Genomic DNA, 26,779 nt, shown 5'->3' with positions numbered 1-26,779 from the left:
GCCATCTGTCACTGATTTAACAGCTGGTTTTATTCATGACTTTCCCTACCATTTCAATGTTTTCTGAAAGATGCCATATTATAGTGAGCACATAATGGCCTCAGATCTCAAACTTTCTTCACCTTGTGCTCATCCTAATTAAGGGTGCAAAAGCAGTTTGGTCCTTTTCTTTTTAAGCCAAGGGCCACCTACTGAAGTGAGATGATCTGACAAATCTACTCATTATGGCTGTGCAGTCTTTCAAATACTGTCCTTCTCTGCTGTCCTTTCTGGTGAGGAAATGAATGTAGTTTAAAAGCTTCTTTCTACTGATAGGTAGTTCAGGGGAAGAGAAAGGAAGGGGAAAGTTGTGCTAATTTCCTTTCAGAATTTTGATACTTTTTCTTCCCCCAAGAGCATCTCAACCAGACATGTAGGGGTCATAAGAGACTGAAGTATTAATGGAAGAGTCTGTCCTGGGACTCATAGAGAGCGATAGGAGGCTGGGAGTTCATTAGCCTCAATCATCAGTATTAAGCACATACTCAAGTCCCTTAGAAAGAATCTTACTCTGCAGTCTTTTCTAGAAGGATTGCCTAGGCTGTTCCCCTGCATTTCCTCTCACCGTAGCAAGCATTACTAAGTCTCAAGGCTTTCTCTAAAAGACAGCATTAGCTTAGTGAAAGCAAATTCTGCTTTCTTCCCATTGGTGCTCTCTGGGGTAGAAGAAGAGAAGGGAAGGAGAAAGGACACACTCAAACATAGAGCAATAGTAATAATCCAAGCAGTGGGAAGGGGAGAGAGATGATTGCTGCAGTCCAGCATAAGGATGAGCTAAGTCAGGTGCAGTTCTCAACAATTTCTGCTTTGGTTCTTAATACTTGCTGGTTCATAACTATCTATCTCTGCACCCTTTATCTAGAATAAGGCTTAAGCACAGCATAAGTCAATGTGCTTATATGCTGCCTTGCTTCGCTCAAGTAAGTGTTTAAAATAGAGCTCTAACTGGACCCAAGGAAGTGGCAAGGTTCAGGACTAGTGACAAAATCAGCAGCAATACCATAGCCAGTGCAGAAGCCTCCATCATGCTGTAGGCCTGAGGAAACCAAAGGCCACACACCCGTTTTAGCAGCAGCTGTTCCTGGGGTCAGGGTTCCACAACTCACTTGCAGGAGTTCTGCAGAGCTGTAAAGCTAACGGTCCAGGACCTGTATCAGCAACAGGGGTATAGTAACAGACCACTCCACCTAACAACAGAAGAGACCCAGGCAAACTCACCTGATGGTTCCAGAGCTCCCTCCTTTATCAACAGGGAGCTGGTCTGGTAGCCAAGTTCCTTGCATGAAAGACTAATCGTGTGAAAGCATCTCAAGAAGCCATAACCCTTCTCTCCTCTCCTCTCCACCTTCATTTTAATCTGCATTCAGAAAAACAGGTTCAAGTTGAAGATTCTGCTCCACTGCAACCTTGCTGAGCTGTCTCCAGCCCAGATACCTGCTACCTGGTTACCTAGAGCTCCATATGCTGCCCTTGCTGAATTTCCTCTCATTGCACAAGCTATCAGTGCTTGTAGGAACTTGGTAAAGCAATTGTGTAGTAATTATTTTTAATGAAGGGTTCAGGACCACCTCACACACACGGTAACGCTCCATGAGTAGTAATTTGGCAGCCAACCACAGTGTGAACATGCACACAGACTATCGCTCCAGGTAGAAACATTACCAGTAATTACAGTTTTACATGCATTTTTTAGTTCACTTGCTGACTCCCTTCCTCAGCCCTTCAGGAGAGAGGCTGAATTTTTTCCCCAGGTAGATACACAAGGGAAGTGCTACTGCACCGTAGTCACCTACCAAGTACATTCAAGGAGAGTGCACAAAATTGTTGACTGAAATGTGGAAGGGGCCTCTGGAGATTGTCGAGTCCAACTCCGCTCAAGACAGGGTCAACTAGAACAGGTTGCTCAGGGCTGTGTGCAGTCAGGTTTTCAACAGCACCAAGCATGGAGACACCACAACCTCTCATGGCAGCCTGTGTCAGTGCTTGACCATCCTCACAGTAGAAACAGTTTCTTCTTATGGCTAAACAGAACCTCCTGTGTTTCAGTCTGTGCCTCTTTCCTCTTGTCCTGTCACTGGCACTGCAAAGAGCCTGGCTCAGTCTTCTCCACTCCCCCCCATCAGGTGTATATACGCAAGGATAAAACCCACCCTGAGCTTCCCTTCTCCAGGCTGAACACTCCCAGCTCTCTCAGCCTCTCCTTGTATGTCAGATGCTCCAAGGCCTTTCATCATCAGTCTGAAGTCCCAGTCTGTATCTTGTACTGGGAAATGCAGCCCCGGACCCAGCACTTCAGCTGTGTCTCACCAGGGCTGCGGAGAGGGAAGGGATCCCCTCCCTCGACCTGCTGGCGATGCTCTGCCTAATGCAGCCCCGGAGGCTGTTGGCCTGCTTTGCCGCAAGAGCACGTTGGTGGCTCATGGTCAGCTTGTCCCCCAGTCCCTTCTGAGGGGAGCTGCTTCCCCGCCTGTACCGGTGCCTGGGGTCATTCCTGCCCAGGTGCAGGACGTGGCATTTCCCTTCCTTGAGCTGCATGAGGTTCCTGTTGGCCCACTTCCCCAGCCTGTCCCGCTCCCTCTGGGTGGCAGTGCCCCCAGCTGGTCTACCAGCCACTCCTCCCTGCTTTGTATCATCCGCAAACTTGCCAAGAGTGCACTCTGACACATCATGCTGGTCAAATTAGCCCATTCTTAAACTGAAAAGAATACCATTTTCCAGGCCCAGCTGGTAATAGATATATGCATCCAGACAGCATGCAGTGGGATTATGTGCCTTCACTTTAGTGGTAAATAAGGCTTCTATACAGCTCTCTCCAATTTAAGAGATTCAGAGATTTAGCCTTATTAAGAAAAAAATGTTAACTTCAAAAGCTGTGGAAGCAGGCATCTAAAGCTCAAAGACAACTAGGCAAAAGCCTTACTCTTCATCTTAACTGCTGACTAGTCTACATAGCTGTTTTTTTTTAAAGCACTGTAGCTTTGCAAAACAAGAGAGAAGTCAGCATCAGTATAAAAGCAAAGCCAAAAATCTATGACTTTCAACCTTATTTACACGAGTTGGGTAGCTGCCACGACAAAAACACAAATCAAAAATCCCGAAAGAGTCAGTTGTCTAATTATTTTCTCATTTACTTTAAATGTAAATTTAAATTTCAATGTACATTTCAATTTGTAAAAACAGAACTGCCTCCTGAATCCATGTAGAAAAAAAACATACCATTGAAAAAATTCATATAAAAATAACATCGTTTCAAAGCATGCTATGCTGTTCTCAAGTTACATGGTCTTTATCTCTAAACACACCTTCATAAAAAACCATTTGGCAGAAACTTTATCTTGTGAATGGACTTAAGAAAATATACTGCCCACCTTTGTTTATGGGCAGCTGATTGATGTTCCACAGAATGCCGAGTACGAACAAGTTGGAAGTGCAAGATGCTGGCAAATGATTAACTATAAAAAGCCTACCTCTCTTCTTCCTTCCTGTAAGAAAAATATTTGAAATAAGTAGGATTTGGCAAAGTTCCTCTACCTCCAAACACCACCTGTAAAAATCAAATGAACAAATTCCAGTCATGTTTACACATCACATCATTAAGTTTCCATGATACCATCTTACTGGTTTTGTACTTTTATGTAATACTACTTTGATTTGCTGAAGGTAACATAACACAATGAAGTTGGAAGACACAACAGCCCTTTCCTCACTGTAACAGCAACTTTATCTCCCTCCCCAGGTGCCCTATTTCATAGAATCACAGAATGGTTTGGGTTGGAAGGGACCTTAAAGATCATCTAGTGCCAACCCCCCCGCCATGGGCAGGGACACCTTCCACTAGATCAGGTTGCTCAAAGCCCCATCCAACCTGGCCTTGAACTCTTCCAGGGAGGGGGCATCCACAGCTTCTCTGGGCAACCTGTTCCAGTGCCTCACCACCCCCATAGCGAAGAATTTCTTCCTCACATCTAATCTAAATCTCCCCTCTTTCAGTTTAAAGCCATTACCCCTTGTCCTATCACTACATGCCCTTGTATAAAGTCCCTCTCCAGCTTTCTTGTAGGCCCCCTTCAGGTACTGGAAGGCTGCTGTAAGGTGTCCCTGGAGCCTTCTCTTCCCCAGGCTGAACAACCCCAACTCTCTCAGCCTGTCTTCAGCCTCCTCTTCAAAAAGTTAGTTATACTTAAAATGCCTGCTCCCTTGCAAGGCAGGTTGCTACACAGCAGCTTCCACAAAGCTAGTGCTAGAACTGCTTTGTTATTTCACAAGCTGGAGTCTGAAGTAGAAGAGTATGTCCCTAGGGATATACCTTACAGTTGCTACTTAGCACCAAGTTTATTTCCATTTTCAATAAAATCTGCTACTAAAAAGGGAAACCCCTGATCTTTCTAGTAAGGTGGTATTTTTAAGCCAAAATGTCAAGTGCAAAACTCCAAGGAAATCTACCATCAACACACAAGCTGACATTTTTAAACAGGAGACCTGTGACTTTGAATACTACTACCTCTGATTCACGTAAAAGCAGTAAAATCTATCCTTTAGAAGGAAAGCCCCTCTAGTTTTAAGAAAACTTTTTTGTTTTCTACAAAGTACCCATGCTGCAGAAGCTTTGAGAAACAAAGACAACCAAACCCATCCCTCCATGCAAGACTTCCACTTTATAGCTGGCTGCGTTTGTATCCGCCAGCCCCGTTTTCCCCATCCAACGCTACAAAAGGCATTTGACATGGCCTCCCACGCGGTGCAGTCCCACGCCCAGCTCCAGCCAAGGGGCAGTGCCCAAGGGGCTCCAGCGCTCGCTGTTTGCTGCAGGCAGTCGCTTTCTTGGCAACTGCTAGAGGCTTTCACCTAAACTCTAACGCAATAGAGCTTTTTGGGTTGGGACAAAGTCAAGTTCACTTTGCTTTCGCAAGCTGCAGTCCAAAGTTTCTGCCTCATCCTGCTGCTTTTGTACAGGTAGAGGGGGCAGGCTTTAAGCATTTCAACCACCTGGGAAAGAAAGACTCCTGCAAACTGACAGTGCCTGCTGCCCCCAGCAAGCACATGCACTGCATTAGGGTGCTGCTAATGCAATTAAACACAAGACAAAATAACTTTGCTATTTTACAGTCAGAAAACTAGTATAAGGCTCCATGAAATTAACAGAAGACGTAATTAGGTTGAAGACTTATTCAAGCAGGTGATCAAAAAGCGGGGGGGGGGGGGGAACCACCACATCTAAGAGAAGAAGCATGTTGTTTTGAGTCTAAAATTAGTCTCCTGGTTAGGAAAGCCTTAGGTCCTACCTTCACCAAAAGGACAGATCATACGAGGTCAAGCTGTGCATTCTCTAATGATGCATGTGTCTCACACAGTCTGCATGAAGGAAAAACCCTGCAAAGTAGGTTCTGAACTCTCTGGCACCTCTAATAAATGTACTCCCTACAAAAACTGTTACCATTTCTGGTGCTGCACGTACTCGAGAAACAAGATGATCCCCATCTTCTGGGTATTTGAGGAAGACAGACTTCAACATCTGGCTCAAGAGTCTTTGATCAACTTTTGATTTTGTCAAGTGACAAGACAGTACAGTCCAGTTATCAGACAGCATGGCCAGGACTGTATAACTACACTTACAGCAATAGGAAAAGGCAGCCTAAAGAGCATGAAAGCAGTAGAGGAATTTATTTTTTTTAAATGCAAGGTGCAAGGAGGAAGTGGAAATAGGGCTTGCCTTCTGCACTGACAGGTGTAAATGTAGCATGGTCAGCAGCACAGGAAGGAGGTAACCAGACAAACCCAATTAAGTTTAATGGCAACAAATAATCATCATGTTCTGCAAGTATTTTTCTGAGGCATTTCCTCTACAATTTGTTATGCACGATTATCAGCTCCCATATGTGAATTAGCAAACACCCAGTAAGTTAAAAAGTTAAAAGAACAGGCCTTAGTCCATAGTCCAAAGTAGCTCTGCTAGTTTGGATCTTCCTATTATGCTCAGGTCAAAGAAAAGACAAAGGGAGGAAAACAAATCATTGATCTGTAACACTAAGTGTTCTTGAAGTAACCATCAGTGAAGATAAAGCCTGAAGCTGTAGGAACAGTATCAAGTGCCACTGAGCTACTAATAGACTACCTTTCTAGAGAGAAAAGTCTGGCATTAGTGGATTAAGAAGTTGGGAACCAAAGCACATTTGTCTTACTTGTTTCTAGCAGAATTTGTAGTAACCAGGCTTCTTACCAAAATAGGGTAAGTGAGCTGGAAACCATTAATTCTATCCTGTTCATCACAGATCCTTTCAAGTGCCAGTTTTCACTTTGCAATGCACAAGCCCCTACACTAGCTACTCTTTGTTTGGAAGCTGAGACACACATGCCCACACAGCTGCATAAATTACTTAAAATTCATTGCTGGGATGCCAAGACTCCCAAACAGCAACAACAGAAATACACATTTCAGTATCCTATTAAATCCATTTCTACAAGCAGAGCTAAGTTTAAATAATACTTACAACCAGGAAAAAAACCCACCGATGTCTACTGTTTTTAAACTGTAGGCAGTACATGACACTGCTCCCCTCTAAACTACAGCTCATGTATCGGAGCTTTAAAGGACAAACTGCAGCTTTTACCCAAAGACAGAGGGGGAAAGAACTAGTATTTCTAAATTAATATGAACTGCTCTGTAACAAACACATGCTGTTACTGTAAAGGAACAGGTGAAGTGTCTCTGTTTCCTAGGCAGTTTAAGGCACTGTTATTGACCTATTAAAGAAGCTGTTGTTTTTGTTACCAGTAACTACGTAACATTTTAATATGTGAGTCATGAGGTAAATATACAGCACTGGAAGACATAAGGCATCTAGGCCTGAAGAGCCATGGGATTTAATTCACCTTTGCAAATGATATTCACCAGTCAGATTTGCTGCAGTGGGAAGACAGATAATGACCTCTTATGTCAAGAAAACGTCAAATACTCCAGACTAGTTTGCCTGTATGGAAGAACTTTCAACACTCCAAAATAAATTAACATTTTCATTGTCCCCACAACTTGTCCTATCTAATGTATACTTAAAGGAGACTGAGAATGACATGAAGGAAAATTCTACTCCATGCAAAAGGGCATGCCAATGGCAAAGGATATGTAGGGATATATACCAATATTCACAGTTGACTTCAGCCCAAAGTTGCATGTTGCTGATAACGGCAACATAGACCACGAAATGCATCTGACATGTTCCAAATACAGATAAAGTCTAAGCCAAAGAGTGGCACTCAAAGCCAAATTACACCACGCATCTCTACTGAAGTCACATTCTGTCCTGCAAAGAGTTGATGACTTCTTGCCCTGTATTCCAGCACTGACAAGACTATTTAAATAAGCACTAAAAGGCAAAGTTTCACATTAAGGGTGAGACAGGTCCAGTTTCAAGACAAGAAATGGCAAATCAAGTTTGTAAAATATTTAATAGAGCAGTTTCCCAGCAGACTCCTGGCCAGAATCATCACCAGACTTCTAAAAAGTATATATATTTTTAGATCTGAAAATTTGTCTTTATTTTTTACAAAATGGATTCCAGGAAGTTTAAAAGGCAATATCATAGAGGACTTGGGCGCAGAAATCAGGTGTAGTCATTCAAAGCATTCAAGTAGGAATATGGTAATATAAATATTTGAAAAGCATCTTTTATCATAAATGTTCAAAACAAAATGTATAACTCATTCCAAACTAAAAATTGAGCTTTATAGCACGTATTTCCCTGAACAGAAAAAATAAGTAACTTTTGAAATATTTCTAAAGGCCTGAAAGCTTTTTCCTTGGTTAGTTACATTAGAAGACTTGCCTTTGATTAAATTCCTTCCTTTCCAAATATGGAAAGTATTACATCAGTCCACTGTTAAAACAGACAATATGTTGCAAATTAATTCTGGTATAGTATGTTCCAACAAAGCCTAGAGTGTAAAGGTGCTGAGGTGGCTTTGAGTTTAGTAGTCATCTCCTCTGCTGACAACCTCCTTGCACGTTGGGCGCAACAGTATAGTATGCTCAAACTGTGCTGTGTATGAGCCTTTAATGTCGCATAAGGGAGGATATGGATCCACTATACCCAAGTCGCACAGGTTCTTCAACGCCATTAGGTATTTACTCTCTCCCAGGCGATCTAGCCATCTGCGGCAGAAGGCAAGAGTACCAAAGTTTTCATTGATAACATTTAGCAAGTGTTTTGCTCTTGGAAGCCTGCAGAAAAAAGAACAACATATTTGAGAAGAAAGAGGTATCACCAGCAAGCATTCACTACAGAAATAAAATGCACCAATTAAGAAAAAGGTTAGATTTCAAGGTATTTTAAGACATCTCGGGATGTCTTTCTACATCAATCAGGTGTTCTGTTCACAAAAGAAAGTGCATTTTCCTCCTGCAAAAAGAGATCCTTCAAAACAAATCTGAATGCTGCCAAACACCCTGGCCATCCATTTCAAATAGGGGAAGTTAGATTGTGAACATATCTGCATCTAACTACACAAGCAAAACTAAATGCAGTGACAAGAATCTTTCTTTTAAATAATAAAAGGATGATTCATTTAATAAAGAAAAACAGAATTCTTCCTGATCCAAAGTGGTTAATAATCGGAACTAATTTAGGCATAAGCTTGTTGGCTTAAAACTCTGAAGTTTTACTTCTGAAGTCAAATACTTGGTAAGCTTTTTATTCATCCTTCTTACAATATATAAGCCTAAGAATTAGAGGTTTATAGATCTGCTTAAAATAAACAAACTTATTTCCAAGCATAAGCAGTGCCTTTCCAACCCTTAAGCTAATTCTCCACCCCCTCACCTTTTTCGTATTACTAAATTGTTCTACAGAGACAAAACAGAGCTATCTGGAAAAGCATGTCTGCCTGCTACATTTCTAACGTTAATAGCCTTCACTTCAGAAAATATGCTGCACTCCCAGAAATGCCAAAATGCAATCCCAGTGAAAACTGAAAATTAATAATCTATTTCATTTTATAGCAATATGCTGAAACAAGAACTTAAAACCCACAAAATATGCATACAAACAAAACAGATGACATGAATAGCTTGATATATTCTGGGAACAGTACTAAGACAAAGATTGTGCCACACAACCATAATACAGATGTTGATTAAAAAAATCTATACATTTAATATAGAGACTAATATACAAACATAATTTATACATTATTAATTATACAAAAATTACTAGTGATAGGAAGATTGTTAAAAACAATCTAGATTTCTGAAGACATAATAATGTATTTTCTCCATTTCCAGATTCTTTGGAATAATTCCATATTGTTCCAGATTTACAATCCGAGCATATTTCATAACAAGAACATTGCTAACACCACCCTTTGAGTCCTCTGACAGTCCTATTAATTAGCGAAGAACCCATCTCAAATTTGAACCCTAAGAGGGTGGTAGCTCTAGCACAATATGCCAACAAAAAAACAACAAAATCCAACCTTATTGGCACGTGCCCAACATCAAAGTTCTTCATATAGTGAGAACACTCCATATCATCATGAACAACACCTTTTCCTGTGCTACCGAAGGTTTCTATAGCATATACTTCACCTTCCTAAGGAGAGAAAAAAAGGGAACACGTTGCAATATGAAGTAAGTGACATTGGGCCAGTCTGATATAATGATCTCAGTATAACAACTTCTGAATACAAGTAATTAAATGTGAACAGATTCAAGCACCAAATCAATGCAGAGAAAAATTCAATACGGAGATTTCACACAGTAAAGTTACAGACATCTCCAAATCATCAGCTATTTATGTTAGTACCATTTTATTTGTTTCAAGCCATAAATGCAGCACATTTCTAGTCACAATTACTCAAAGTTAAAACACCGTCAAAGCATACATCTAACATAGCTAAGAAACTACATTCTGCTGCAAAACATTTGCTAACTGGAAGTAATTCTCCTTTGCTATTCAGATAGAAGTCCTAGGAAATGTATAGCTTAGACATAGCAAATAGATGTTGATTACAGAGACTTACTGCACTGAAGAACTTTCTGCCCAATTTCTGCAAGAATTTTCTGGTAACAGCTGCTAGTATAAACCCTTAACCTGCTCATTTCCACTCCACAAGATGAATTTCTTCAAGAAATGAAGGTGATATATATCTGCAAGGGCATTATCAAAATTCTAGCCAAGAACGTACTGAAATGCCATTATATAAACTCATTTCTGCCAAGTGCATTCACATATCCTTAACGGTAGGACTGTGAAAGGGACTTAAGATAGGGCACCAAACATTAACAGACAGCAGGAGCTGGGGTTTGTTCAGTTTATTAAGCTACTTTGAAAGTCACAGCCCAAAAATAAGCAGCTGTATGAAAAACAGTGACACAGGCTTCAAATTCAAGACAAACTCTTAAAGATGCCCCTGAATATTCAACTGATTTCATTTAAATTAAAAAAAAAAACAAACACAAAAGCACAAAACCCCACACACAACGCCACAAAAAAAAAATTTCACTTTACACCCACTTTTTCAGAATAAGGATTGTCAGAGGCTATATTTCTCTCCATCACAAAAAAATCATTGGATCGTAGTTTGATACTATAATTAGCACAGTACAGTAAGAGCTTGGCTATGCTCCACATTCTTCATTGGCAAAACTCGCTGTCTTTAACGATGTAGGATTCTGTCCTAAATAACCTACAGAAGCTGAAGAAAATAAAAAATGTCTTCTCCCCAGTGTCTGGATATTCAATTAAAACAATCTCAAAGCTCTGTAATCTTTAAGTAAGATTTGCTTAAAGAACACTTAAGTTTTATACTAGTAATATACTGATGATGGATGATATACAAGACCTAACCATTCACTAAGCTAAAACAAGGAGGGCACACAAGCTTTTTCTACTTTCCTTTTCCAATACCCTTCAATCCCTTTGCACACTCCTATAGATAAGATGATAGTTAAAACTTTGTCTTTTTGCTCTCATCATTAACAAGGGAATCAACAATTATGACACAAGTTTTAGGTGACTAGAGTGAGCCTACCTCAAAAAACAATCCTGTCCAGACCACACCTGTCCCTATTCAGCACTTAGAAGTCTTATCTACTCTGATAGGCTTACCAGTGATCATTCCTGATCAGTGATCAGGCTTAGGATGAAAGCAAAAGCTTCTTATCTCATTACCAATCTTTAAAATAAGCCTTCTTATCTTGTTAGAACACAAGCTTACATCAAAATGGTGGCTAAATCTCAGGTTACGTATTTTAATACTGCCTTTCCCATTGGTATAGTTTGCCACATCGTTTACAGCAATTTCTCTTCCCTGCTCCAAAACACTATTCAAACGACATCTTTCATCTAGCCTCTCATATTAAACTAGAAATATACTTAATTATTTTGTATCTGCAAAGAAAAACTGCACTGGAAGCTTTTCAAGAAAGATATCATATCTAACTGTACTTGCAAAAAGTCATCCAAAGCTACAACATTACAGAGATATTTCTCAAGAATTACCTGAGCAAGAGAAGATCGTTATTTTGTCTTTTTAATTGCAGAGTGAGCAAACAAGGAAATTGTGAATGACTGGCAAGTCCAAACACCTTTCAGGAAAACTCTCATACCTCAAGTTCACCCCAAAATCTGAATTTCTGTCCTTTTCCCTGCTCCTCAGTGCAACATTCCTAAGTGCCACATTCCAACACTGCATTTAAGTAACATATACACATCGAGAAATAAATATGCAAGCATTTCCATAAGCTCTGCTAAGGCCATTCAGATTTCAAGGGGGGGTTTTTTGTTGTTTAGTCAGGTTTGGGTTTTTTTGTTTGTTTGTTTTTGTTTGTCTGGGGTTTTTTTTGTTTGTTTGTTTTTTAAATAGTAGGGTTCCAAGGCTTCAATTTCAGAAAGTGTTAGATACCAGAACACTCCAGGGATAAATGGAGAAGCCACTGAGATGAAACAAGAGTGATCACTCCTTTACAGGAACACTATAAAGTACAGCAAAGTTTTTCCTCTGCTGCTATTATCCACCAGGATCACAAACACCACACATTAGGACTGCACAGGAAATATTATTCTTTCAGTGACAGTTGAGGAAACTTAACAGAAAGATTTAAGATAACATTTACCTCCATTCTTGTGGCTTCTCCTCCTTTCACAATGGGCACCGTTTTTCCAGCATGTATCCTATATGGCCCAATCGAGTGTCCATTCAAATTGCGAATTGGTTTCACTTTTGAAGAAAACATTAATATTACAGGCAATTTCCTAACATGTTAAACCCTTTAAAGCAATTTGGTTTGTTAGCCCATACTGAAAGTACAACAGCGACTCATCATAGTGCAGAGGAACTAAACACAAAACTATTCACGCATCTTGTACAAATTCCAGCTAAGACACAAGTTAGTTTTGTATGCTACATCAAAATTTCATTATTAAAGACTAGCAACTCCAACAGTTAACAAAAGTTTATTAATAAAGCTAAACAGCAGGTACCAAATAATTTGTACATTTTGAAACCGTTGTTTAGCCTCCATGTTATCTGTTAAGGATACAATACTTGGAAGGATAAGCCAAGAATATTCCCCCAGAAGAATGGCAAGCCAGCCAGAAACACGTATTTATGCAAGTCACTCAGACCATACTTCTAGTACAGAGGTCTTTTCAATATGATACAAATAAATCAATATTTGTACAAATACATACACTCTAAGAGCAACCATCCTTATATAAAGAAAAGAACTTGCCTTGGTATGTTTTGCCATCAATTTCAACCTCGTAAGACTCCATAACTTCTTGTATGGCCTCCCCCACATCACAGAGACGTACGTCTATTCCAGCACACTGAAAATAAAGTGCAAATGTAAATGGAAAATAATTGCAAAGTTTGCTGTAAAAAAACTTGGTAAATGACTTACATAACGATCATACCTTTATTCCAGTATTTGTGGCATCCTTTACAGCTTGTAATAGTCTGTCATATTTTGGATTGAATGTGACTGTAAAAGCACAGTCAATAATACGACCTGAAATCAGCAGAAGTTAATTAGCTTCATAGTCTTTGCACTGAAGAATGTTCTCAAAATTTTAATTCATAAATGAAAACTAACCACTAATATGTGTCCCAAAATCTATTTTGCAAATATCATCGTACTGAAGGACTGTTGGATCTCCAGCATTGGGAGTGTAGTGGGCGGCACAATTATTCAGAGAGCATCCAGTAGGAAATGCAAGACCTGCATTTAAACCATTTTCCTTTATCAGCTTACGTGAGCAGTCTTCTAGTTTTTCACTAAAAGGCAGAGGGGAGGGAGAATTAAAAAAGAACATAACAGTTGTCATTAATATTTCTTATGACGACTTCAAATACAATCAATGCAAGGATAAAACCTCAGAAAAATATTCAAGCAAATGTTTTAATTTGAAATCTTAAACTACTTGTATGCTAACTAGAAGGAGACCCTAGACTGGAAAACATAAGTATAACATAACGATCTTCAGTTCTTCGTGTTGTTTCTTCTACTCTTTCTTGGGCAAAATTGAGTACTTCACTAGTGTTTTTACTCTAAATTTAAAATATCCATCCTTTACAAGTGACATTTAACCCATTCTTCCTGAGCAGCAGAGGTTATACAAGTAAAGTTTAGGCAAATTAAATGCATTTTTCAATTACTGGGATTTAAAAGAAAAAAAAAATAGGCAATAGTATAGTCCTCATTTATAAAAAAAAAAAATCTAATTAAAGAAGGAAAATAATTTTTTTTAAATTTAAACAATAACTGTGATAAAATTAAACCTTATGAGACTAGCATTTGTTCTTGGTTTTTGTCTACTCTCAAGCTGTTAGCTACTGGAAAGCTACAGATGTCCACCAGTGCATACTCCTATAGTGGCAGTGAATGATGTAAACTGCAGCTCACATCAGTGCACCATACTCTGATTTTATTTAAGCAAGCTATTCACTCAGAGCAATCTGGAAAAAGAAGAGAGCTTATTTTAATAGGCAAGTCCCCATAGCCTGAGGTACTTTTAGGAAAAGTCATGTTTTGAGAAAATTATTGCTTTTAACTGTAACAGTCAAACTGTATAATTCAATATGACATGTTTGTTTCAGCCAGACTAGTGATTATTAAGGCAGCTGTCTTTCTTCCACTTTCCTTGATGGTATATTATTTCTTTCCGTTATCCTCTCACAGTTACCTTGAGAATCAACTCTGATTAGCTTTCTTACTATCCTACTCTTGTCAGCACAGTCCTCAGTCATAGCAGGCTGAAAGCACCTGATTTTGGAAGCTAAACTGTCCTGGATCAGTGTAGTACTTGGACAGTAGATATTCACCCTAGATAAACTGAAGGACAGAAAGCAATAGTTGGAAGAGTCAAGAGAATCAGTCCAGGCTAATTATTTCTTTAAACTTTACCTTAATCAAACTCATGTTTATCTTAAATAACTGAGCAAATGGATTATCAACTGAGAACAACACAAAGGAACATTGTGTTTCTCCAGAAACATCAGTCAGTGGAGACTAAACACAGACAAAATCTTCCTGCCCTGAACTGAGTACGCAGGCCATGCTGTTTTTATGCCTCTTTGCCAACTCCCAGCCTCAGACAGCACCTGCGTTGCTCATCCACACAGCATTTCACTGACAATTCTGGCAAAAGCCAGGATGTTTACTACTGCTACTGCTGCTTCCCTCAGCACCGCTTGCAGAACTTATGTGCAAGAGTATCCAGGGCACAAAACATTAAAATCAAGCACATGCTCAAAATAAGTGAACATTAACTGAAAGCTTAGTTTGAAATTCAGTATGATCCCAGGCCCTGTAAAGCTGCATAAGCTAAGAATATGTTATAAGGGCAAACTTAAAAGAAATAATTGGGGATACTGGTTGCATACTTCAAACAGAAATCTCTCCCAACACTCATGACACAGTCAATTAAGCACACCAAATTGAGACTAAATCCCTCCCCCGCTGGAGAAACAAGAAAAGTCTACAGCAGAGGTCTTTGAGAAGATCTGTGTCCTCACCAGATTTCTATCATTGTCATTCCAGGTTTTATCCAGCTCATAACATATTTCCTCACTTGTCTGTGTGCCTCTGCAGCCTCCCGAAAATCATTCCAGGTTTCCTCACTGGCTTGGTCTAGTGCTTTCTTTTCTTCACTAGTTGTTCTCCAAGCAGCAGTTCGCCTTCAAAATAAATAAAGTGTGTAATGAAAAGTTACTATAATCACAGTAGTCATTACAACTTCTGTCCAAAGCCTGCAAAGCATTTATTAACCAGTCAGGCCTATATTCCCCTGTGCAACAGAAAAGATCCTGATTTATAAAATTTTCAGAATAAAGGAAGCCTATAAAAATCTACCAGCACCACAGACTGGCACCTGTGAAAGGTAGTTACATTGCAGCAAAAACATTATGTATACACAGAAATTTAACTCAGTTAGACCACGAACCATATTATTCCCTTTACATTTTCAAAAGCCTTACCTCCCAAACCTCCCAAAAGCCCAGAGAAGCACTGTGCTTGCAGGATGCATAATACTTTTCAAAAAGACAGAACAGGCATATAAAATTCATATCAATGCCTCAATTCTACCTTGAGTTTAGCAGGGCAACATGCTCTGCTCATGCAAAAAGTTTACTTTTTGCACACTCTTACTCATTCAGACAGTGCTCTTCCTGTATGGAGAAGAATCTCAGCTACACTGTAGTGTAGCTACTTGGCCCAGAAACTGTTGCTGACACAAAGACAATAAGCTTATTCAAAATTTAAGAGCTGGCAGTTCCAGTATTACTTTCACTCATCCTCAGAGTATTTAGGTAACAACACCTAACACAGTGCATAGTAACTATGACACATGCCAGAAAGTTACTTTCTAGATTTGGTGGATAGTGAATTAACATTTGTTCCAGGAGAATACCACTCATTTTGGCTCTTCGGTAGGTTCACAGAACAAATACAAGAATAATTTTCAATACAAGACTAAATATAAGATTAGTTTTGAATATATTTTTTAATGCATGAAGCCACACAACTAGGGTTCCAAGAAAGCAAACAAACAAAAAAGTAATTTAAGCACTCCAGCACCTGTCAGAACTTAACTAAAAGACTACTCTTCTGACTACAAAGTAGAGATACCCTTCAAATGGTGAAGCTGGAGCCCTGTAATGATGCTCAAAGAACTCCGTACATGCTATGCAAGACAAATACTACTAAAAACAATACATAGCTGCACATCCTGGTCAGTGGGTCATAAAAGAAAAGGGAGCATGGACAAGATGGACTACGCCAAAGGTTCCAAATTTAGAAATTAACTTTTACCTTTATGTACGTGAGCTGATTCTAAGCAAACAACTGAATATGCAGAGTTACAGGATTACTTTTTGAAATCCAAAAGTGTAGCTACTTACCTGTTTCATAGCCATTGAACTTGGCTCCACTCCAAGAATTTCCTTCACAGCCAAAAAACAGGTATGAGTGAGCCAAGAGACCATGCCCTGCAATTTTGCTGTGTTTTGAACTGAGTATTTACTTAGTGTTAAGAAGCCTGCAATCCTAAAGCAGAGTTGAAAAGATAAAGAAGGATGACAGGCTATTCCATAAAATTTTTCTCACAATGACCAGAGGATCCAAGTATTTTGAGACCCTTTTGCTTGTTTCCCTTGAACTTCCTCCTCCTTTTCAGATAAAGTAACAACAGTGTGAAGGAGAAATCCCATGCTTACTTTTCTGAGCACTTTTCTTGCTCCAATAGCAAGCATCACATGTACTACTCTTAGAATTTGCCTTAACACTGGTAAATTCCACCAAAAAAAAAAAAAAAGCAACAGGCTGCAACACCCGAGTCTCCTTACTGCACTTGGAAATTGGACTACTGCCAGCATAGTAGTCATGGCACAAGAAGATGGAAAAGGTATACTGCAGAAAAAAGTGGGGAGAGGGACTCGAGGATCCTTTCAGACTGCTCTGGATTCCAGCAGGGAACACCCTCTGGTAGCAAGAGTGGCTGACAGAGTCTGGGCAGCTGCTCTGCCATCAGTCACAGACTTAAGTGCAAACCCCAGCAAACTGGCAGGAAGCCGTCCTCACTCTATCCTGCTGTACTTCAGCATATAGTCACTCCATGCAAGACAACTGGGGGACAAAATAGCCTCTACATTTAAAAATACTGTATCAGACCCAAAGCATTTTGCTGCCAAAGGTGCACCATTGCCATCTGGGAGCTCAGGAAAGGAGGCGACAAGAAATCCTGTTTGAGCCTAAGCACTTCAGGACATGTGAAAAATCAATTGATCAGATAAAGGTCTGGCACCAAACATCAAGTCCTCCAACAGGTACATGAGCTAGCAAGCTTTTCTGAGGACAGTTTCCTAATGTGCTGGCTACCACATAAATCAGCTTAAGAAGTTCACCTCCAAGCCATTTGTTCCCATCTTTTCACTCCAGTTCACAGCCCCAGTTTTCACTAGTACAAATCTTTATAGGATTATGCTGTAACCTAGATTTCAGTGATCAAAGATAAGAATTCCAGAAAATAACTCCCCCAGATTATTCTAACCCAGATAATAGCACTGGGGCAGAAACAAGCAGGCAGGGACAAGAAATCCTTAATCCCACTTTAACAAAATCAGTGTATCATGAAATATTGCTTATAGCTTTTCCACCCTCTCTGTTGCATCATTTCAAATCCAGGTGTCTTCAACAAAAAAACACAAGCCTTCAAACAGAACTAAACACCTGAGATATTTTTATATCAAAGCTGTAAGTCTGTTGCCTATGTAAGAACTGATCCTCTGCAATTTTTTCCCCTGAAAATTGAATGATACCCACTTCTAGTTCAACTTCCTGCACAAAATACACAATTCTAGGTTGAGGAGAGGTAACTTTAGAAAGCATGTGACATCAAGAGTTAAGATTAGAAGTGCAACTCTTTAAAAAAATCAAAGACAAAACCCTACTGACCTCAGCATGAATAAGAGAAGCGTCACAAAAATGCTTCACCAATATATAAAATGAAAATATTATTCAGAATAGGAAATATCTAAGCATTCATGTCAGCTACTAATTTAAGTAGCTGCTTATGTTAGGAAATGCTGAAGTAGCATCATAAGAGTTAAGATATCTAAGTTATGAACAACACTAAGCATGTATTTGCTTAAGCAAATTATATAAAGAAACTATTTCAGGTTCCTTAGAAGAGTATATTCTTCTTCTACAACAGAACATTCTTGTTACAGAAAAGATGCCCCACTTAAATCCTCTTAGAAAAGGTGGTTTGGTTTTGTTGGTTTGTGTTTTATTTTTTTTCCTTTCAAATGAATAGCAGTGAACCCAGAGTAAAACATCTAATCTTCAATAGCTGGATACATAACAGAGATGTAAAAATAGTGTGTCATTTGTTAATAAACCATGAACATGCTTAAGATATTTATAATCTAATTTCCTGGATTGCTTATATCATGTCTTTCTGAATGTGGCATATGCATATACAGACAAACATTTAACTCTTAAGCATGAAAGAATCACTCCTGGATCAGCTCATCAGGACAACCCCGTGAAAGTCCTTCATTAGCATGCTAATATTGTGCATACAAACAAGGCAGTCATTTATAAATAAATATGAGCACACCTTGTGATCAAATTGAAGTCATTAAAAAGAAGAACAGGTTTCCTCAAAACCAAATTTTAATCTCATAAAAATGAAACCATATTATTTGTGAATATCTGAACACAATTTATAGGATGTACTAGACTCTTAAGTATGTTGCCTACTCTCTATGAGAAACAGGCATTGACTTTAAACAACCAATAAATGTTTCAAAGTAATTTGATTCTGGAAAAAAAAAGTCATTGAAAACTAAACAATGCTTTCAGAAATATAAATGTTTATCTACTTCGCCCCCCCCCCCACTTTGGTTTAAACTATTTTTTCAGAGTTTTGATTCACAATTTCCTGGGAATTTTTCAGTAATACCTGGTCTTTTCATTCAGATTTTCATGCAATTCAAGTTAATTCCACACCCTGCCCCGCCCCGCCTCCCCCTCCCCCCCAGTAAAACATGACCTTCCACAACACTTCATGTAGGAAAAATCAGGAGACTCAGTCAAGCTGGTATATCCTAGTACCTAACAAAGCATAAGGAAATAGTAGGACCCTATGAAAATGTAAGGATGCAGATCTTTGTTCCAGTAAACCACTAGAAGCTGTTGCTTGTTTAGTAAAATTACACATTATTCCCACTTCACTATGAATTATAAAAAACAGTTTAGGTTCTAACAACTATATATTCATACAAACAAAAAGAAGATAAGTGCAGAATATACCACTTAGGCTTTTAAACTAAACTGTCTCATACTCAGAGATTGACATGTCTCTACCAAAAAATAAATAAATAAAAATAACAAGAAGCTGACATCTAGATGCCCCCAAAACTGCTGTATAATGGTGTCTCATCTCCCTAAGTTTTAAACCTTATGGTCTGAATTAGAACCGAGTTATTTTTCTTACAGGCTGCCTATTGAAATCCTGTTGGTCCCCTGCCTCATGGCAATTCAGCTCATACAGGCTATACCATAATTAAAAGGGTAGGGAAGGAGGAACATTTCTGGCCCAAAGACTTCTATTCATTAAGTTCTTAGATGATCCAGTTAAAAAAAAGGGGGGGGTGGGGAGGGAAAGCACATTACAACTCACTTTGTCCATTTAGTTGTACATTAACAGTTTTGCAATTCAGCACATCCAGATGACAGCGTTTATTTTTTAAGCTTAAAACACTCACCCATCTTGTGTTGGTGGGTATTCACATTCTTCTCCCTTTGGGAATATGTTGCTGGGAAATAGCTCACATATTGGAATAGAAGGTGGATCTGTCTGGACCTTAGCTGTTGAGTATAATTTAAGAAAGTTTTACATATGGTACACTGGAAATACTAAGTATCTTATTTCAACCATAAAAGTTAAATGGCACAAGTTACTTAAGATCCCCTTACTAGAATTTGGGCTTCTACCAAGACATCGTATAATGATGTCTTCATATAACTTTATTTGGCCAATGCTCAAGGTGGCATTCAGGGATACCAGAAAGAAGAAAACTCAGCCAGACTTAGTCTACAAACCCAAACCGGCACCCAAAATTTGTTTCAACTGCCAAGAACAGCACTTACACATGCTTATACCAAATATTCATGCAGTCTATCTTTATTTTTGTGCTTGATACCTACGTCCTTTCTTCTTTTTCTTCTTCTTCTTCTTCTTCCCTGTTGCTCCATCTCCTTCACCCTCTCCATCTACAGAAAAGAAAGTGCTCAGGTGAACATAAAATAACCTTAAATAACCACAGAATTTTGAATGAGACACAAAACCATCTGGACTATCTGGAAACACTTCTTTCACAGCAGAATTTAATGGATTAAAAGACAACAGCTAGAAGCTGCCACCAAACCATTAGCATTTTCAGTCCCTACACCAAACACAGACCTAAGAAAATACTTTCTAAAGTTGATGACTTAAACATATCACCAAACAGAGAAAAAAAGAAGCTCAGGGAAAGAGTTTTCAGAAAGTCCTACTCCAAATTCCTCTATTTTCAATTCACCCAAAAAGATGCCTGGGGTTGGGGGAGGGCATGAGACAGAACTGTATTAGACACAACAGCTAACACAAAGCTAGGAACTACTGCTTCAAACACACCTTCTGATGCTTCAGCTAAAGGAACTTAATGCATCTGGAAAGATAAAAAACCCAAACAAGATGACAGCACTTAGGTCAGGATGAGTTTAATCTGGAGATAACAGGGAAAGTCACAACCAGCACTGAGCAAAACTACTGCGTGTGGGATGTACCGGTGAGAGGTTTTCACAGAGCACAGCATGTAAACACCAAGAATCGCTACACCATGTTACAGTCACATTTGAGAGTTAAGAGCAACCCTGTGGACTCCGTGTTTGGCTACATCTAATGCTTAGTTACTTCATACACAATGAAGTATTTATCTAATGTGATACCATCTAACTAAACCTGCTGGACCCAACTACAAGTTCATTTCAAAATGGGTAAGTACTAGTCATCCACATTTAGAACATTTATTTTTATCTAAAACAAAAAGCAAAATTGAAAGAACTTTTAGAATCAAGTCAAAGCACTGCCGTTTCAAATACATTTATACAGAAATTTGTATTTGCTCATTTATTTAAAAACCAAACCAAAACACTGACCAGTTGTTCCAGTCACTAGATTTCAAGCCTCTCATGACAGTCAGTGTCATCCGCGTTTTTATGCTGTAGTGACTGCTATAATCCTGCAGCTGGGGCAAATTTCAGTAATGTGTCACCCCTGCCCCTCCCAGCTCATTTCGGCATTAAGTATTTTATTTTAAATTTTTGTAAAAAATTGCAAGTATAACTTGTACTACTAGTGTAACTACATCATAGTCCAGTCTACCAGATTCTCCATCAAGCCATATTTCATAGGCAGCCGAAAATCCTTAACAGCGCATAGAAATTTTTTTAAAATGTGGTAACTTTGCCACATTTCTCTTGGCCTTGAGCTGTGCTCAAACCATTCATCAAGAAATGAATTAGACGTGACTCCAGTTCATTCACCCAGTGATTTTTGGATTATTTTTTTTTTTAAACACTAGACCTCAACTGCAAAAAAAGTACAGCATTTCTTAAATGTTGTTGCTGTTGCTACCTGCTTATTGTGTCTTTCATACTTCACTGCACGTGAATCTGCCAACTGCAAGCCAAACTAACCAGGCCTATGCTTTCATGTCCTTGAAGACTGCTGCAGACTAACTGTGCTGCCAGAAACATAACTACTGCATCTGGCCAATACTTTGTTTGTCTTCAGGTTATTTAGCTGGTAATGAAAAAAATTTTCACCAGAAAAGCAATTTAAGATCTTTGCAAAACTGAAGCCCAACCTTACGCCATTTTGGTATAGCTGTTTAATAACTTAGCCTAATATCAGGCAAAAACGTTATCTATCAGCATGTTTTAATACTGCAATGGAAGTCTGACAAGCACTTTCTAATCTATCCCAGATTTCAAACAGGTATACAGTCTCACTTCTGAGGCCTCTCAGTTATGGGCTTATCAAGAAAAAAAAAAGGGGGGGGGGGGGGCAGGTAGCTATTTTATTGGTTTTAATCTAATGCAGCACCATGTCTTAAGCAACACCTCTGAAACTACACAATTAAGATAGAAAGTGGTGAGAACCAGTCCAAGCAAGAACACAGTTTTCTTCAAAAAACTTACAGCAATTATTATTTTTCTGCAAAAAAATACAGTTTTTCTAAAAACACATCCAAGTCTAATATGTGGAAAAAAGGAAGATTATTTCAGTGATAGCACCACTTCATATTTTTTATATACTTTCTAATACTGTAATACTAATTGCTAATACTGGGAAAAGCATAAAAGAACACAGCACTTGATCTGCAACTAACAATGTTATTTCTCCTGAGATGGAACTATAACTATACTAATAATTTTCAAATAATTTTTTTCATTGTATAAAGTTTTCACTATCTTCCTCAATACTTCTTACTTTAGTTGCAAAAATGGCAAAGCATATATTGCATTAATTATCTTGCAACTCCATAACCTGAAATATAGCATAAAAGAAATAATCCATCAGAATATATTTCTACAGAAAGTAATTGCATAAAACTGGATGCTATATATAGATTAATGATGTTCAAAGATAAATTTACTTGTAATTTTATATATCCCATCACACTTCATTTTTTTAAACTTCTATATCTAATTTATTAAATTAAATTATGGAATGATGAATTCCAGCAATAGTCAACTAAGAAGATTTCTAAGCAGAGTAATAAGAACCATTTTAGGGTGCCAAGCCAACTTTAAATGCTAATTCACAAGAAGGAAACCAAATTACTAACTGGAGAACTGTATTTTCTTAAATGTCCATTTCTATTGAGAACCACTCATCAAAACAAAGGAGAGACAGCATTTTTATCTGATATTCCTACAGAAAAGATGCATTTAGCCTGGATTTCAATACCAGACATTTCCAAGGCACTTGCTTAGAACATCAGCTGTCTAGCACAAGCAAGACACAAGGTGTATGCCTTGCTCGTGTATTAATCTCTCCCCAGTTCAGTTTTAATGAAAAATTAGGATTACAGATGAACAGGTTTCAGGTCACTGGTAAAGACTCTAAGACCTTCTATTAATTAAAATGCTCCCTTAAAATTTTCTCTGTATTTTTTGTTCTAAGCCAAGAATAAGAGACATAATTTGGAACGTAAATTTATACTGACCACGGTAATACAACTGAGAACGATTTATAGCTTACCTTATCTTAAACTAAACGTTTCCCTGCAGTAATAAGATCCTTGAAAACAAGAAACTTTAACAAAGCTGTTATCCCTGTTATTTTTTATATATATGCATGTGTGACAGCTAAATTGTTGCCAAAAAAGTAGAAAGCATATACAGTTGGACCTCAGCTCTCCCAAGCAAAAAAAAAAAAAAAACAACAAAAAACCCCAAACCAAAAGGCATCTCTAAAGATTTGTTAAAATGACAGTCTAGGACAAAGCCGAAACTGGAAATGTCAAGAGAAAAGATAAGTTACACTTGCCTTCATCATCATCATCTTTTTCTTTCTCCTCCAGTGCTTGCTTATCCAATTGTTTTGCTACATCATCAAGAGCACCTTCCATTTCTTTATCTGTTTCTTGTCCTGTTGGTAAAATTAAAGTATGACTTACAGTAAAAGAACAGCTCCACATTAGTAAACAATAGCCCCCAAAACTTTATAAAAATACTATGTGGTACTCGTCCTACAGATACCAGAGCACATGCTGCTTTTTTTTTTTTAAAGCAGACCCCATGTGTAAGATTGCAGGGTACTACAGTGACAGGTACTGTTATTGAAACTTGCATATAAAGGTAGCGTTATCCAGACACTTCTGATTATTTTTTTTCTGCCAGGGTAACTAATTCTTCTTGCCATAGCTGCAGCCTGCTCTTGTGAGATAATATGGGCGTGAAGTAGATAATTATAAATGCACAGCATGATCATCACTAACTGCTAGCCTGCTAAAACAAACCCAAACCATAGTTTCTTTACACTATATGCCCAGACTTGCTCCTGCTCTCTTAGAGAACTTGGGAGGGGGTACAGAGACTCCATCATGCGGGATGACTTTTACAGCAGCAGCCTTACGCCTTTCTCCCCTCAGGGCATAGGAGGGGATGAGGGAAGGGGTAGCTTCTCCTGCGCGCACCGCAGCAGGGAGGACTTCCTTCGCCCCAGCTTCCCTAGTGCTGAACAGCAGCAGCATCCTCCCGGCAGCCGCCAGCCCCCTCCTCGCCGAGGGGATCCCCCTCAGCCCACACAGCCGCCACGGGCCGGGACAGCGGCCTCGGCGGCGCCCATCACCCTACCCGCGCCCCGCACGGTAGGACCCTTTTAGCCACCCACAGCCGCCCGCTGCCGCCTATGAAGCCTGATCTGCCGGGTCGCGGCCCCCTCAGGCCGCCCCCCCGGCCTGTCAGCGGAGGGTCCCGGCGCGGCCCGGCCCCTACCCGCGGGGCCCGCTTTGCCCTTCTTCTTCTTCTTGCGCTTCTTCTTGGCACCATCCTCCGCGCCGAGCCCCGCCGCGCCGCCCTCCGCGCCGTCCTTGTCCTCAGGCTCCGGCGGCAGCTCGCCGTTGAGGTGCTTCTCCGCCTCGGCGGCAGCGCTGCCCGCCTGCCCCACGCCCGCCATGTCGCCGCGGCCGCGCCGCCTCCCACACACGGTGTGAGCAGGAGAGAACGAGCGGCGGGGCCAGCCCTCCGCTCTATGGTGAGCGCGGGGCACGCCGGGAAGGCTGGAGGACTCCGCCAGGGAGGGGAGGAGGAACAGCGCGGGAAGCTCTTCCTACCGCCTCCCTCCTCCCCCCGCCCCGCCCTCAGGCGCGCAGGCGCGTCGTCCCCGGTGCGCGGGGAAGGCCTGTGAGGGGACGAGGGGGTTCGGCGGCTGTGCCCGGCGGCCTGCCGCCGTCCCGCTGCCTCTCGTCTCTCCCTGGGCCTGGCCGCCGGCTGCTAGCGTGCCCGTGCTCTCGGAGCGCCGCGGCCCGGCAGCCCCGCTGTCCCCCGCAGCCTGCCCCCGGGTCACCGGCCCGCGGCGTGGGCACCGCTGGGTGCCGGCGCCGTCGTTGTCGTCAATCTCTGTCCTATGGCCGGTCATCTCGTGCTTCGTTTTTGTAGTCCCCACGGACACGCAGAGCTGCGACCGGATGCGTGTTACATGCATAGGTGTTTCTTGGGGGGAGCGTGTGCCCTTGAGTTTGAAAGGCCTTTTTTGGTCTGCGTTTTCCAGCGGGCTGGAATTGGAGGAGTCCAAACTGCTTGGGCGACACAAACCACTTTCGTGTGGTTGGGTTTCAGTTTGGAGAGGGTCAGTGGAATGAGATGACAAGCCGGTAGCCATCGCAAAGGAAGGTTTCAGAAGTCCGGGCTGAGGGCCAAAAGCAGAAACTTACTCTGTCTTCATCATCAAGTATCTTCTTGGGGAAATAGAATAAAAAATGGAAAATCCTGCTAAAACAAACTGGGCCTTTCCCAGTAGGAACAGCTGCCGTGAAAGGTTTTACAGCATTTAGGACTGTTAAGCTTTTACAACATGAGAACACTGAACAAATTAACTAAGTCACATGAGAGAGAACTTGTACAGAAGGAAAATAGTGTAAGAAAAAATAACTTGTTCCAAGTCCCATGGAGCAAAAAAGGGAAGATTCTAATACATGGTAAAGGGCACTGCCTTGTCCCCTTTTCACCACTACCTAGAAAACCAAGGAGAAATATCGGTATTACTGGCATCCACTAATAGTTCATTAAATCAGCCTAATTCTTGAAATTCCTGTACTGAGTTTACACTTTTCACAGGTTTTCTACTAGTATAGCCATGCTGACTAAAGATATATATTTTTTTTCTTACTTATTGGTGTATTTTAACAACTCTTGCCAACTTGTATTTACGGTATGTAGTATAATATAGTGTCACCATAATTTATAACATACAAAGGTTATAAATGGGCCTTATCCTGCATAGCTGTGTCTTAAAATGCTTCTGCATCTGGATCTTTGCTTGGGGAAACTGGTAATACCTTGTACCTCAATGAGGTACAAATTGGCCCCACTGAGGCCAGCTGCTTGCTCCCATTTTTCCCCCTTGGCTCACACCCATGGGCATCTCCTCGCTCCTGCCCTGCTACAATTCTCAGCAAGCACAAGGCTTCAAAATACTAAGCCGATGCTCTAGTACTGATCAAACAAACTCCATCCTGGTCCGTGCAGGTGTCACAGCAGCATGTTCTCCAGTGCTTTTGCTTGTAAGAGCACTTGAACATGGAAACATGAAAGCTGGGCCTTTCATGGGACCAGGCTGGGTGCCGGGAAGCTGACTCCCCTGGGCTTAAGGCATGTTCAGAGCAGTGAGACATGCCTCACCAGTTGGGAACTGCTGTGCTACCACTTGTTCCCCCTTTAAACCATGTCGTTATATGCCGGTGTCAAGTAATACAACTGGACCACCTCCGGGAGGGTCCTATTGCTATGCTTAAAGCAGAATAAACCTTGCATGATAGAGCAGGTGAGCCATTTAACACTCGCTGCTGTTTTACTGCTGTTCTGTTGCTTCTGCTCCAGTCAGAATTGATGTTGTCTGAGGCTGATGAAGAGAGCATGGAGGAACAGCTCTTTTTCATACTGAGAATGGATGACACAAAAGCATGTGCA

At 40.3% G+C, this 26,779-nt stretch overlaps 1 protein-coding gene across 1 annotated transcript; it reads right to left on the bottom strand.

The window, feature by feature from the left end:
• Positions 1–7,543: 7,543 nt before the first annotated feature.
• On the bottom strand, positions 7,544–24,826 carry METAP2 (methionyl aminopeptidase 2). The gene is made up of 11 exons (XM_075497355.1): positions 24,587–24,826; positions 23,637–23,738; positions 20,246–20,311; positions 19,804–19,906; positions 15,049–15,210; positions 13,127–13,308; positions 12,948–13,042; positions 12,764–12,860; positions 12,146–12,249; positions 9,505–9,620; positions 7,544–8,254 (listed from the first exon to the last, which is right to left on the bottom strand). Exons 1-11 carry the CDS (start codon positions 24,765–24,767, stop codon positions 8,002–8,004), a joined length of 1,461 nt encoding a protein of 486 aa, XP_075353470.1. The 5' UTR covers positions 24,768–24,826; the 3' UTR covers positions 7,544–8,001.
• Positions 24,827–26,779: the final 1,953 nt, after the last annotated feature.

The sequence above is a fragment of the Mycteria americana genome, chromosome 1 (genome assembly GCF_035582795.1).
Source record: "Mycteria americana isolate JAX WOST 10 ecotype Jacksonville Zoo and Gardens chromosome 1, USCA_MyAme_1.0, whole genome shotgun sequence".
Lineage (NCBI taxonomy): Eukaryota > Metazoa > Chordata > Aves > Ciconiiformes > Ciconiidae > Mycteria > Mycteria americana.
This window is presented reverse-complemented; position numbering and strand designations above follow the sequence as displayed.

Coding starts and splice junctions, on each gene's coding strand:
- METAP2 (XM_075497355.1), bottom strand. CDS start 24,767: ATGGCGGGCGTGGGGCAGGCGGGCAGCGCTGCCGCCGAGGCGGAGAAG. Junction 23,739..24,586: donor GGGCAAAGCGGGCCCCGCGG/GTAGGGGCCGGG, acceptor TTTTACCAACAG/GACAAGAAACAGATAAAGAA. Junction 13,043..13,126: donor TTTTGGGACACATATTAGTG/GTTAGTTTTCAT, acceptor TGCTGATTTCAG/GTCGTATTATTGACTGTGCT.